Source organism: Phaethon lepturus, unplaced genomic scaffold, assembly GCF_000687285.1.
Source record: "Phaethon lepturus isolate BGI_N335 unplaced genomic scaffold, ASM68728v1 scaffold8292, whole genome shotgun sequence".
Taxonomy (NCBI): Eukaryota; Metazoa; Chordata; class Aves; order Phaethontiformes; family Phaethontidae; genus Phaethon; species Phaethon lepturus.
The window spans coordinates 46,976-61,032 of NW_010525473.1; the positions used below are offsets into that span (position 1 = coordinate 46,976).

Sequence of the window (14,057 nt, forward strand, 5' to 3'; positions counted from 1 at the left end):
TACTTCTCGTTTTACTCATAAAAATGGGAAATTATTAAAAAAATATTACATGGATACTATGACAATTGATTTGTAAATAGATTATACTCACAACACATGATTAGCTCTAACGAATAACTTGTACAAATTAGATTTCAGATTTCTCAAATTGCAACAAAAACCAAAGACTCATTATAGCAGAAAAAAAGGTTCTTGGGAGAAAGAAGTTGACATAATTTAGAAAATGTTAGAAAGAACCAGACATCTTTATTCAATATTATAATAATTTATATTGCACTTCATAACATAAAACTTACTTAAACATGATCTTTTCCCAGCTGTGCTTGCACCTCCTGAACATAAATTGCCTCCTCTATGGACCAGCTCAAGTTCCAAGTTTGTTCTGCAAGAAAAACATAACAGTGTTTGAATGGAACAGCATTATTCAAGCTTCCACAGACGCAAAAGAGTCACCACAAACTCCCAGCATACACTAAATAAAAGAATGCTGTGAACTAATCTTTAATGTGAGATACTGCCAAAATATGACTCAGAACAAAACAAAGTTGATCAAGATACTGCCAAATGTGATTTTAAGTGGTTTGATTAGCAAGTACTATATTAAGAGAGCTGCCTCAATTGTGATTGAAGAATTAAAAAATGTTAATTCCGAGGCTTTTTTCTGTATGCACACACTACTCTTTGATAATAAGGGAATTTATGAGCAAATCTGAAAAGACTATATATAGATTGGCTAAATTTCAATCAATCGGATATGTCTAAAAACTGTTCCCATTATTGGCAGGGCTTTTGTTTTGCTTTAAACAAACAGACGGTACAATGGATATGCCATCAAGTAACTAAGTATGAAAGCAGTATAAGTTATAATGGAAGCACTGACCTTTATAAACAAGTTAGTCAATAACAACCTTGGGGGTTAATTCTGAATGAAACACTGGTATTCACTGCAGCTCATTAGTATGAAACAGAAGTTGTGTCACTAAATCTCTGCATGTCGCATTGATGCTTGCTTTCTTAGTATTATTGTAATCTGATACTTAGGCACCAATTATTAGGCCAAATTTGATAGCTTTGTTTAATTTTGGAATTGGGTGTTTCAGTACTGCGTTATCTTTTACCCCCAAGACTTGGAGCAAACAATTTATATTATGTTCTCTGAGAGTTTGTTTCAATAAGTCAACATACCTTTCTTTAATTAAAATAAAGGAATATAATTCTATTATTCCAAAATATTATTTTACTAATTTAATCCAAAGTGCAAAGCTCAGTCTAAACATATTTTGTCCTTAACTAAAAATCAAACAATTTTAGGTTCAATATAATGTGACTGAATACATACTAAAATCTATTCTAGAATTTTAGGCACATAATTTATCTAAGCTAAGAACACCCCCCCACACACATATACTTAAGCAGAAACTACAGGATGACTATTTGATTAAAAACAAATTATTTTTTAAGAATTTCAGCTCCATCAGCTTGAAAGAATAATACGTTTTTGATACGCCGTGTTTGTTCAGATACTTTCATGTTTTTAAAATAGTAACATTTCAGAATATTACTATCCCTAAGTTTGCAGCTTATGCCACCCATTTCTGAAGGAATGCTTTAATCCTCTCTACTCAGAAAAGGCAATTTAACATTGATAATGTGCCTGCTCAGAGCTCCATCTGGTTGCTGCTGATAAGGGCATCTGTGTGACAGGGGAATTTTCCACTCCTCAGGCGATTTGCAGTGCTCACTGAACTTCTAAAAATCTACCAGCAAGGAAGCAGGGACAGGGATTTCATATTAGTGGACAAAACAGCAACTGTAGATCAGTATGTGCTAGTTCATTATGGGGATATAAAGGAAACCAGTATGTTTTATTTCTACAAACCTTCTGATAACTAATTTGTAGAACAAAATTAATGGCAGCCTTCCATTAAAACCAAGAAAATTAAGACTTAAATCAAAAACACTACCTGAATGTTCTAGGTCCAGAATTTTAAATTTCCCTTTCACCAAGATAAATACGTATATGTACAATTTGATAAAACAAACCTCAGGGACGATTCTGAAAAAACTCTTTTTGTTATGTATGAGGTGTTATATAGTACTTTTTGCTATAAGGAATGTAAGGACAGAGATTTCTGGAAACATATACTCCATCACACATAACATACCAACTCTCACCTCCCACACATCTTCATTGCCCCCAGCTCCTCAAAGACAGCAGCTTATAGTTCAGCTTTCTTGGAAATGTAAATATTAGCCTTTTCCTCTCAGACACCTCTTTCAAAACATAACTAAACTTTGGCATAAAAGTGCACAGTAGAGAAAGCTTCTGTGAAGCTGAACGCTTCCCCTTTATAAAATGTTCAATATCAGGTACAGTCCTAAATCGTTTTTTAAAAGACTAGTGTATCTTCTCCCTGATTCAAGCTCCCGTCTGTCTTGAGGATCTGGTACCATCTGCTCTCTACTGAAGAAATGCAGAGCTCTCAGTGCCTACTCTCTCATCAGTAAAGAAAAACTTAGGGCATCTGATAGAGTGGAATACAGAGTGGTCTTTGAAGGCATCCTTTACTATCACAGCTCCCTCAATATGAAGGAAAGAGGAGAAAGAAAATCCATATGAGTGACTGTTTCCTCTATCCAGAAATCTTTGCATCATTCATTGGAGCAACAAATTTTGTAGAACACTGGCTTTATCTTCCTCACTCACAGAAAAAAAACTGAGAAGATGGATTTTGCTCAGTTGTAGAGACTCCTGATTAAAAACCAGCTCTACTTCATCGCTTCTTGCAGGCTTTCATTAAAGGAAGATACTGGGGGGCGGGGAGAGGAGAGAGTGATTGCGTATTTCTCAGAATTCATATCAGGATATGAAGGAGGGGGAAGTAAAACTGCAATGCCCTTTCCAGAAAGAGAACATACTTGGATGGACCTCCTCTTTCTATTGGGACAGAAGAATCAAGTTAAGAACTACCATTTATTTCACTTCACTTTACAAAGGCAACACATATATGAAAAACCCCAGATATTTAGACACAGACTGGAAGGAAAGAACACAAGGTTCTTATATTGGTCTATACATAGTTGACAGCAAAACCAAAAGCTTCGTTTACACAGCCAATGAAAGCACAAAACCTACTGCTATGCAGTACAGAAACAGTCCTCCAAGATATTGCCACAAATGACAGTCACCTATGCTGTGAACACAGAGCTATTAAAATTAAAGCTAGGCACACATGATTTATGAATGACACGCTACACTAATCTCATAAATGTCAGCAAAGACAAGGAGGGATGCATATGGAAAGGACATAAATTTAACAAGGTAAGACTGGAGGGAAAGGGGGAAGTAGCTAAGGAGCTGCTCTTCCAGCTGTGCATGGAAATCAGGATGCCAAGACCCTGAGTGCCTCTTTTGCTAGGAAAACCGATGGGGCTAGCTCTCCTACCAGGTGGTAGAGAACTTGCTTGTAATTTCTTTACTCTGCTACCAGTGACATCCGTCTGGGTAAACAAAAGTGAAGTAAGAAAGTAAGTTGCCATTTTCCTGAAGCAGAAAGGATAAGCTGTTGTGGCGAGTGGCTACATCTTGTTTAACCAGTAGCATTCCCATTCCAGCATGCTGGCCTCCAGCTGTAAACTAGCATCTTTTAAGAAGAATGCAGATGATGCTATTTTCTGATTGAAATGGAACATGACTTAAGAAGATTAAGAGCGTTTTAATTCACTTGCAAATATAATGGAGTCAATAAAAACATCACTGCGTTCAAACGCTTATTTAAACAGGGGCTACTTATCGTCTTGACCACTTTTATCTGTATGTTAGATTAAATACCAGGAAGAAATGAGTAACATAACATAGCTGTAGATGGTCTGACCAGAAACAATGAAATGTTGCAGAATACACGAAACTAGAAATGCTAAAAGGTAACTGGTTGGTAAGGAAGAGAAGGATATAATCACCTGAAAAAGAACTGGATGGAAATAAGGAATAAACAGGCTGAATGACAGGAGTAACTTCCAGAAAGCAAGTTACTTCAGTCTGTAAATTAAATTGTGGGTAGTCCATTGTTTGGGTACATAAAATTAAACAAAACATACTAAAATTATACAAAGAAAACTCTTTCAGTCTGGGAGATGACCAGCTCACATATTTATTTCCATAAATACAAACTGTAAGGTTATATTAAAATGCCTTTTTAAAAGTTTTTTTTTTTTTTTAACCTGTAGTTCTTATGCAATTATCAGGTAGTAGAAACCTGTAAATCTGGATTGCTGAATTGAAAGGGAAGAGAAATAAACCATTTGTAGCTGATCTGCCAGGCACCCTCCCAAGTGATCTTATGAGTTATGATAACAATATAGAAGGCTGGATCCAACACTTGAAATCCTTCAGACATGGATAAATGGAAACTTGCTGACACCTGTCTAACCTAACAAGAAGAGGTGACAATGAGTACAGGTGGCATATCCTAATCTTTGTGGTCAACCATGATTTCCTCTGTCCAGCAGTGCAAGCAGCTGTTCTGTTCAAGAAATGCTGTTCTGATTCAAGGTATTTTTAACTCTTGGAATGAAAATAAAAATCTTGGGCTTAGAGTGTTAATATAAAGATCATAAAATATTGATATATTTAAAACATGCTTAGCTAGCATTTTTAAAGTTATAATTTATTCCTGGATGTAATGTTATATAACATAATTTTTGTACCTTAAATGGCATGTCAAGTTACAGTTACAAGTAATCATGCTTTTATACGGGAAACATTAATTTTGAGTCCTTTGTATTTTTGGAAGGATATTAAATTGTATTGACCAAACACATCATTGCTAAAAATCTCAACATTATTCATCCCTGTATAGCATATACCACTTAAAGTAACAATTTTTTAGCTTGCTATGTATAAATTTTAATTGTTCTTCATAATCAAGGCACAGTTAAAATACCCTGAAAGAATACAGGTAATATTTCTTTTAATAGAATTATACAATAATCTAGGTTGGAAGTGAATTCTGGAGATCAGATGGTCCAACCTTCTGTCAAAAGCTGAACCTTAGATTTGATTATCCAGAGTCCTGCCGAGCCAAGTCTTGAATATTTTCACTGTTTATATACCAAAGACACTCAGTAACTGGAGTTTATGAAACTGCAGTAAAAATGCTACTGTATGATATCACCTGCATGCTTGCACTTTCTCTGCAGTCAGCACCTTCCTTGCAGGCCTCAGTAAGTCGGGGTTTAGAAAATTATTTCCTTAATGAGTGTCTCATCTTCTTCTTATGGAAAAACTCTGCATTACAGTAAATCTGAACAGATTAACCACTCAGAGCATCTTAACATTAATGGTATAGATGGAAGGAGGGACTGTTTGATTTTCTTGGAGATGGTGTCTGTGACACTGACAGCTATAAAACTGGAATCAAGCATCACAGAGAAAATGCTGGTAGTTTTGACACTTCTTTTAGAAGCGTTATTCACATGAAGAGAGATTCCTGGTTGCCGATGTAGAAAAGGCTGCTTCTGTGATCCCCACTTATGTAAATAAAACTAATGTCTGATGGAGAGATTAAAAACACCCTGTGATTTGAAAACCAGCAATATGGCAGTGATACAGAAATAAACTCATTCTCCTAAATAGGAGAGAAAATGTGACAGTTTGGGAAAAGAAGGTTGAAAAAGAAATTAAACATAAAATTTTGATATATGGAAAGCAAAACCTTGAATAAAGAAGAAAATAAATAAGCAGAAGACAAAATGTTCTCCAGGTTTTGTGCCACTGCTGCATATACTAAAAATGAACTGAAAGGCACATCCTTCCATCTTGCATATGCCTGGCATATGAAAATCAGAAAATGTAACCTTGATGTACTAAGTACTCAAAAAGTACTTTTTGGAGAGGATGGATTTTTTTTTTTTTTTAAAGAAGAAAACTATCTGGTGAGTAATACCATACTGAGAAACACAATAGAAAAAAAATATAAAAAGAAAAAACATACCCACCTGGCTACTGAATACATAAAGAGAAAATCATTGTCAGGTGATCCAGGACTCTTACTGTAATCTGTATACTTCTTCTGTGTGGTACTTTTTATATCTTTCATTACAGACTCCATTTCTTTACTGAGATTGGTTTCAGACTATGAAGAAAGACACAAAAGAAGATTAGGTAATTTTACGTGAAGAAATGCAATAGCCGATCGTAAAGTGTAGCAGATTCGTAATTATAAAAACACATTTGCAGGTTATGAAAAAATATTCATTAAAAGCCAATATTCTCTCTCAGAAGCATTAGAATATTCTGAAAGTTATTCTGATTTGTTCTGAATAAGAAACCATCACTGTTTTGCCCATCTCCTAAGTTCAAAGATCTCACTGCCTGCATTATTTTATAGTATAATTGCACTGCACAAGTACACAAAAATAACACAAAGTACCTCCATCAAGACTGGAAGGCTAGCAAAATTTAATGGAATTAATTCTATCATTCAGAAAGACCTCATAAAGCTGTGTAATACATAAGCATCTGCAAACTGCTCTTTCTGTAAAACAAACAATCCATACCTTAAAATGTGCTTAATAGACATTCTTTAAATAGCTTCTAGTTACAAGGATATTGGTGGGTTTACATTGTAAAGAAATGATAAATGAATTTTATATTACATGACTCAATTCTATGTAAGTTCTATGGAGGGAAGTAAAAATGCACTCCATAAAAAATTATATTAATCACATTTTGTCATAGCTTTTTAATTGTTTCATTTATAGTAGGTAATGCAGTAAGTGCTGTAAATATTTTAAATTTATTGTTATGGAAAAAAATAGTATGCTATTTTCCATATCAGAAGAAAATGAAGTTTCCCAGGTTGTCGAGTTTCTAAGAGGTCACAACTGCAACATAATGTAAAAACTGAAAGGTAGAGGCAAATTAACAAGGATCTTTCTGCCTTACACTGATGCTTACTGGGAAAGTTCCCAGCTGTTCTTGAAGATCTTCCACTTCTTGTACAAGATCTTGCATACACTTGTTACTATGACTTTGCCAAAGGCTTCTTTCCACGTTGTTTCCAGGGTAACAAGGAAGAACACTGTTAGCAAACTGCCTACAGAGGGGGCACGTAAATTCTCCTTTGTCCACTGAAAAACCCTGGAGAACCTGGTCATTCTGAAAGAAAATAAAGAAGATGTAGATGACATGCGCACAAGATTATAAGTTTTAGTTTGATATTTCAGGTGTATAGCTAAAGAACTAAGTCTAAACCCCAAAACTGTAAACAAAGAATAATTGGAATAGCTCCTCATTTTAGTGAAAAAGGTCTTAACTACTAGGAACTATCTTACAATCCTCCAACTCAACTAATTTTCCTAATTTTTAAGTACTCTTTATTGTCAACAATATCCCCATAATAAACTAGAAATACTTCAATGGGGTATTTGAACATTTCACATGTGTTGTCTCTTTCTAGTAATTACCAATAAAGTTTGAGACTCCCTTGATAATATCTTTTAATTTATCAAAAGGCAATTTTATTGTCAGTCATGAGAAATATCTGAAGATACTTCTCAGAAGTACAGGCTGAAAAACCTAATCAAGTAGCCATTGGAGGGCAGTACGACAAAAAAATGGAAAAAAAAATGGACACAGAAGTACGTGTTTGGGAAGTGGGCACATCTCCCACATACTCCTGTTACTGGCAAGCACCCTTGCTTCAGCTTCATGAATTGCTTCAACGGTTTCCCACTCCTGGGAGAAGAGAACTTCTAAGTTAATAGTGATTATAATTTAAACTTCAAGCAATCAGCCCAGAATGCTGAGGCATTCTGGTGAGCCTACTTTTACATACCTTTTTAGATGTTGATCTCTGATTGTATTATGTAAAAATAAATGTTTTATCCAGATGAACACAAGTCTATATAAATTGTTTTAATACTAAGAATGCTAGGAATAGTCAAAATTATTATGCACTATTCTAGGCATTAGCAATATATGTGAGGATTGAAAGTTCACTTAAATAATCTAGAAATCTCCAAGAATACAATGAGATGGAATTTAAAGTTTATTTCGAGTTTAAGGGAGAATCCACCAGAAAAGGGACTTCAGTGTCTCTATGATGCAAAAGATCACTTTTCATGGTAGAATCTAATTTTACAGAATTTTGGAAAGCACAGATTTTACTTAATTATCTTGATGCCACAATTACCCCTGAAACCATCTTTACAGTCATATGGAAAAGAACAAGTCATCATGGGATCCAATAAAGGTGGTACAGCTTCCGATTTCTCTAGAGGTAAATTTCACAGTATGACCAATGCTGATTCTAAAAATACAAAGCATTGCTCATGGTTTCTCTCAAAATGGAAACAAATTAATAAAACTTATGAAAAAATAACACTAAAGAAATATCACATAAAGTGTTCTTGAATAAAAAAGGAGTTTCAAATGCAACAGTCATAATTTAGTCTTTATTACACTAAATAACACAGAAAGAAATGATTGCTTAAGATCTACCACTGCTGAGCTTGTGATAACATTCTATGGTGCCATTCAGAAGATCTGCAATTGGGCTGCAAGAGTTTGAGGGGGGAAAAAGAGGTCAGCAACATCAGTGGAACACTAACTTGTTTACTGAGACCATGTGAAAATACGGATGTCTTTTCTAGGCAGCAATTTCTGAAATTTGACTAACAAACTGTATTTTAAAACCGTATGTAGCACTAATTTGTCAACAGTATATTCTGCGGAGAAAAAAGAAAAATAATGCATAATTCATAAGAGTTAAACTATTTTAACTCATTTCTCTAAACTGTATGTATATACATAGCATATGCCATACATAACTGGAGATAAAAATCTAATTTTTGTAAACTTTTTGTAACTGAATTTTCATATTAGGAATGAACCAAAATTAGAAAATCAGGGATTAACCTAAACCACAAGTTTATATTTGTAAAATTCCCCTCTCAGTTCTTCTTCAGTTTCTCTGTAATTTCTATCACGTTAAGCATGAAAATCTATGACAGAAATGAAAAGTGTAAGAAATGCTTTACCTGAATATGCACACCAGAAAAAAAAAACAACCCAAAAAAACAGTGATTTAATTTTTTAAGAACAGGATTAATTTAGTCAAGTATTTTTTTCTGATATATCAGAATAACTGAAAACAAAGTACTTTTGTTAATAATGTCAAGATATAATAAAAGATTTAGTATCTACAGTTCTTGAAACATCTTGTCCATTCATGTGAACCCAATCTTTCATCCTCTGAATTGAACAGTACAAATCCAATTGACTTCACTAAGAACAGTTCAGATCCGAATAAAAAAGATAATCTTTAGTTTTACTTACCCGTAAAGATTCCATGTAAGATTTGTGACAATCTATGTGTAAAGTGTGACCACAAGTTTGTACATAAACACCTCCTTCCCAGCCTATTGACACTGCTTGCAGACAGGAACTCTAAGACAAAGCAAAAACAGTAAGAAAAAAGAACAATAATATATATAAAGGTATTTACCACAACTTATTTTAAGATTTAAAAACATATATTGTTTTTTATTTGCATGCTACTTAAAGACATGCTGTGGAAATAAAGAAAAGTTTTATTTTATAAAGTATTTATTTATGCTAATTTAATGGCTGACATTATGCTATTCTTTCCAACAAAGAGCCAAACACTTAAGTTAAACTTCTGCTCTTGTCACTTAAGATGACTTCTTTAAAGAACCTCTTGTATTATAGCATGAAGACAGCTCTAACTCTACCATCTGTTCCAACAGTGCAAGTTATCCCATGTCCAATGGCAATATACTGCTCCAATACATTTCATTCAGTTTTGTACGTAACCAAAATAACAAGATCAAAGTTATACAATTAAACCCCAATCTGCTATTAAAATTCAGTGTTAACACTTCGCGTTTCTAATGCGCTGTTCAACAATATTGTATATAACACATCGTAAAGGGAAAAGAGAACAAATACTTGCTTAGTGAACTGAGTTTTATACTAGGATTGTTTTGAAAACATTGGCCCTATTCAAAGACTGCACTTACAGCCCACATGTCAAAAATAAATTTACCTCACTGGTGGTTCTTCAGAAAATAATGAACTGTAAAAAACAGTCACCACATAATGAGGACTTCTAGAAAATTCTCTTGCCAAATACCTAGCTATAGTCAGTCTAATTATTAAATCTCCATTTCTTAAAAAAATAATGTCATACAGCTTGAAATGTACATTCTGGTTATATATTTAAAGAACAGAAAAAGATTTATGGCTACCAGAATTGGAAGACAATTTTTAGCATAGACTCACTAAAATGGTCTTAATGTATGATGTAAAACCAGGGTACTGTGAATAACCAACTCTGATAGTTGCATTTTCTAAGGATGTCCTAGCATCTCTTCCTCCCCCCCGCCCCGCATATGAGCAGGAAATCAAAACAAAATTACAAATTCTAACTACAAGACATGCTCCTATTTACCTTGCCTCAACCCGCCATTCATAATGTGCTATGACCCTCTCAGGCCACAGAACAAGAAAAACTTTCTCCCTGGTTCCTGCATCATTTAGTAGACTGCACTATTAGTAAGGCACGGTCATTATGATATACCTGGATAAGCCCCACAGGAAAAACGTTTCATTCAGGAAAAGCACTACTTATTGCATGTATTTAACGAGGCTACTTAGTAGCATTTGCATAAGAAAAAAACCCAACCCCAAAGTGTTTGCAGAAAGGCTTTACTAGATTATTCTTGAGCTCAGAAATAAAGGTGATTCCAAAGCAATCCATAGGCTTGAGATGGAGCACACCTATATCAGGTTATTGATTACAGAGTACTATGTGATTCTGAAAATAGTCCTATCAATCTAGTATATAAAGTTTTATCTCCTAATCCTTAGCCATACCTCTCCATATTAAAAATAATCACTTTCAACGATTTTTCCTTTCATGGGCAAGAACTCTACTCTCTGACTGACAGTAAGCATCAAATTCCAGCTAAGAAAGCAGAAAAGGAATCTCCATGGAGAGAACTGGCCTGTTTTGCCCAATCTGTATACAGCACATAGCTTTTGAATGTTCTTTTTTCTTTTAGTAGAATAAGATAGTGTTTTATAACTTAAAATTTTCACATTGAAGTGAAATTATTTTCTTGCCTCCTGAAATCTGTTGTTAGAGGAAGGACATTTACTGGGAAGGACACAGTTGATAAACAAAAGGACTTCTTACTGCTTAGCTCAGCTGAACAAGACGCTCAAGACACTAACAGATGTTTCCATTTTTATGCCAAAAGAAATCTAAGGATTAGTTCTTTCATGCAGAGACATTTTTTAGCACAGTAGTGACCTGGAAACTTGAAAACAAAAATAGCTAATTTAACTAATGTTTGAATCAGGACTGGAATTTTTGAATGCAGGATGCATTTGCTCATCGCATTACAGTACATTTTAGATTAATTTGTTGGTAGTGTTACTGCACAAAAAGGGAAATATAGAGTTCAATGAGGTAAGTTTTTGAGTAACATTTTGCTTGGAACTCCTTTCATTTCTAGTATGCAAACATGTAAACGTAAAGCTACAGTATTGCTTCAAATTTTTAATCACTTCTGTAGGAAAAAAAATTCATTAACTATTTGAAACAATAAAGAAACATTATCAATGTCAAAAGAAGAAAAGCTTGTCCACAGATTCTTTCTCAACTAAAATATCTTTTGTTCAGTAATAATTTCCTGCTTACATCTTGAAAAGTTTTACTTTCTAGCAAGGAAATGTATAATAATTGCCTTAGGAGAAGGTGCTTTTCTGAAAACATTGCCTGATTTTTAAAACTATATCAAAACAATTATGAAGTTTACTCTAAAGTACTACTCTACATAAGCAAGCTTGGTTGCAAGTTGGCAAATTTCAATTATCTGTGGATGACAGATTATGAAAAAGCTAGCAATTGTGTCAGAATAAAAATTGCCAGTTTTTCCTCTTTTAAAGTTTCTAAAGGCTGATTATTTAGCTAGATCTGCCTAAGAGCTGGTATGTCACCTGGGACTAGTCTATAGGAGCTAATTTAGGGTCTTAAGTTACATAGTCTTCTCCCCAGAATGATTTCTCGGAACAGTTATGTATTGTCTTACATGGCTGTTTTATGCACTAGCAAGGAAAGTCACAGGCAGCACTGTCTACGACTGAACAAATCCTGTTAAGGAACAAGAATTGGCTCTCAAAATTAAGTATGAAAAGCTGTAATGGGGCTTTGTGAAGCAATGCAAAACTCTGCTTGGAACAGCTAACAGATCTGCAAAACAGAAAATAACATACCAATTAATGTAAAATTGAACTTCAGTAATGTTGTGCAGAGTTGAGGATTCAGCAGAAGAGGGTGAAGTCTTCTGCTGGTCCCTCCTTCCCATCCACTCATCCTCCCCTTCTCTGTAGTGGCTCAGAAAACTGTTACAGGTTAAAACAACTCTTTCCGCTTACTCTGTGCTGCCAAAAACATTTTTAACTGATTAAGAATAATTCCTTGATCAGGTTTTCTGAATGGCCACAAGAAAACTAGTGGTTTGAAAGTAGTACCTAAGACAGCAAACCCACATCTCAATAGTGTGGTCACACTGAACTGTGAAGTATCTTCTTCTAGTGAACATCTGCATGGATATTTAATGACTATATAGTCTGTAGATATACTAAATGCCTATGCCAAAAATATAACGAGGGAAAAGCCAGACACTAGTTAAAAATAAGGACCTTATCAAATGTAAACACTTCGTAACTACTGCAACATGACAAAGTTCACTAAATGTAGAAATGAAGCTAGGAGGACTCTATGTTGTCATTTCATTTACCTTTTTACACAAATTTTTCCTAAATGGTAGCATTGTTCATATGAAGTACTTACATCTTTAAAGTATCGCTGTAAAGTTGTAAGCCTCACATCATGCAGTGCTGCACACGTATCCCAAGGGTATATTTGCTCCTCTTCAGTAGTTGGTAGTTTCTTTGGCTCAGTGCTATTGCGGCATTGTCCCAACACTGTATAAAGAAAATAAGCAATAAAGAATGCAACAGATAATATGCTAAACAATTAAGAAAACAATCAGGAAATTCTGGTTTGTTACTACAATTTGCTTTGTTGATGTTAAATAGTAAAAAAACTATTAAAGAAACTACTGAAATTAGTGCTTTTGCACTTGTGCATAAAGTACATACATGTACACAAACACACATACATACATCAATGGCTATTTTGTTTTCTTTTTTTTTCAATATCTGTTTTCCTGCAGATCTACTATATACAGTTGGGTTTGCAAAAGCTGACAGGAACTAGGAGGGAATGAAACTGTTTGCTCTTTTCTCAAACGTTTAAAAATTTTCTCAGTACCTTAGACCCACACATATGCCTCATAGAGGACCATCCACACAAAAAGGGAAGACTCTCCCTTTCCAGGCTCCATGAAACAGAACAGTATTTATGCACTCATATTAAAAGCTGCAGAAACATTGCTTGCCCAACAAGTCACACATTCATACCTGAGGATGCTTGTAATAGTACAACTAGCCCTGTAGGTCTGTCTTCAGTAGAAGGACCACTTTGTCCACAAATAACACAATCATATATTGCCTCAGAAACATGCTGTTCTGATGTAGCTACCTCCATGGCTGTATCAGCATCTGGTGATTCTAAAAAAGCATAAGAAAATTGATATTAAACAGAGGGAAAGAAATTCAATTGCATCTGCATTGAGGTAGTGATGGAAAAGCTCCAAAACAATCTCTCTAGTTTATCTACAACTAAAACATTGACCATTACTTGCAATTTACCTTGCTGCCTCAAACAGAAAGACACCTGCACAATGAAGTACAAGTTTTCCCATATTCAAAATTATAGACAGTGGAATTAAATATTTAGTTGAAGTTTTCCATTAAACTTGATCTCTTTAAAACTTCTATAAAACAGATATCTAATTTCTATTTCATTAAATACTATATTGAAAATTCTGTTGAACAGAGAGATGAAGGGCAATGAAATGAACCTTTACTATAAGGGGATTGAGTGCTCCCTCAGTAAGTT

At 34.4% G+C, this 14,057-nt stretch overlaps 1 protein-coding gene across 1 annotated transcript in view; it reads right to left on the reverse strand.

Annotated features, from left to right (window-relative positions):
- Positions 1-13,666, reverse strand: part of LOC104617431 (E3 ubiquitin-protein ligase UBR3-like) — a gene marked incomplete at its 5' end in the record, with an annotated part of 48,970 nt that extends 35,304 nt beyond the window's left edge. The window contains 6 exons of the mRNA XM_010282752.1: positions 297-382; positions 5,998-6,134; positions 6,947-7,159; positions 9,341-9,451; positions 12,885-13,018; positions 13,517-13,666. Coding sequence (XP_010281054.1) covers positions 297-382; positions 5,998-6,134; positions 6,947-7,159; positions 9,341-9,451; positions 12,885-13,018; positions 13,517-13,666 — 831 coding nt within the window. The remainder of the gene's footprint in view (positions 1-296; positions 383-5,997; positions 6,135-6,946; positions 7,160-9,340; positions 9,452-12,884; positions 13,019-13,516) is intronic.
- Positions 13,667-14,057: the final 391 nt, after the last annotated feature.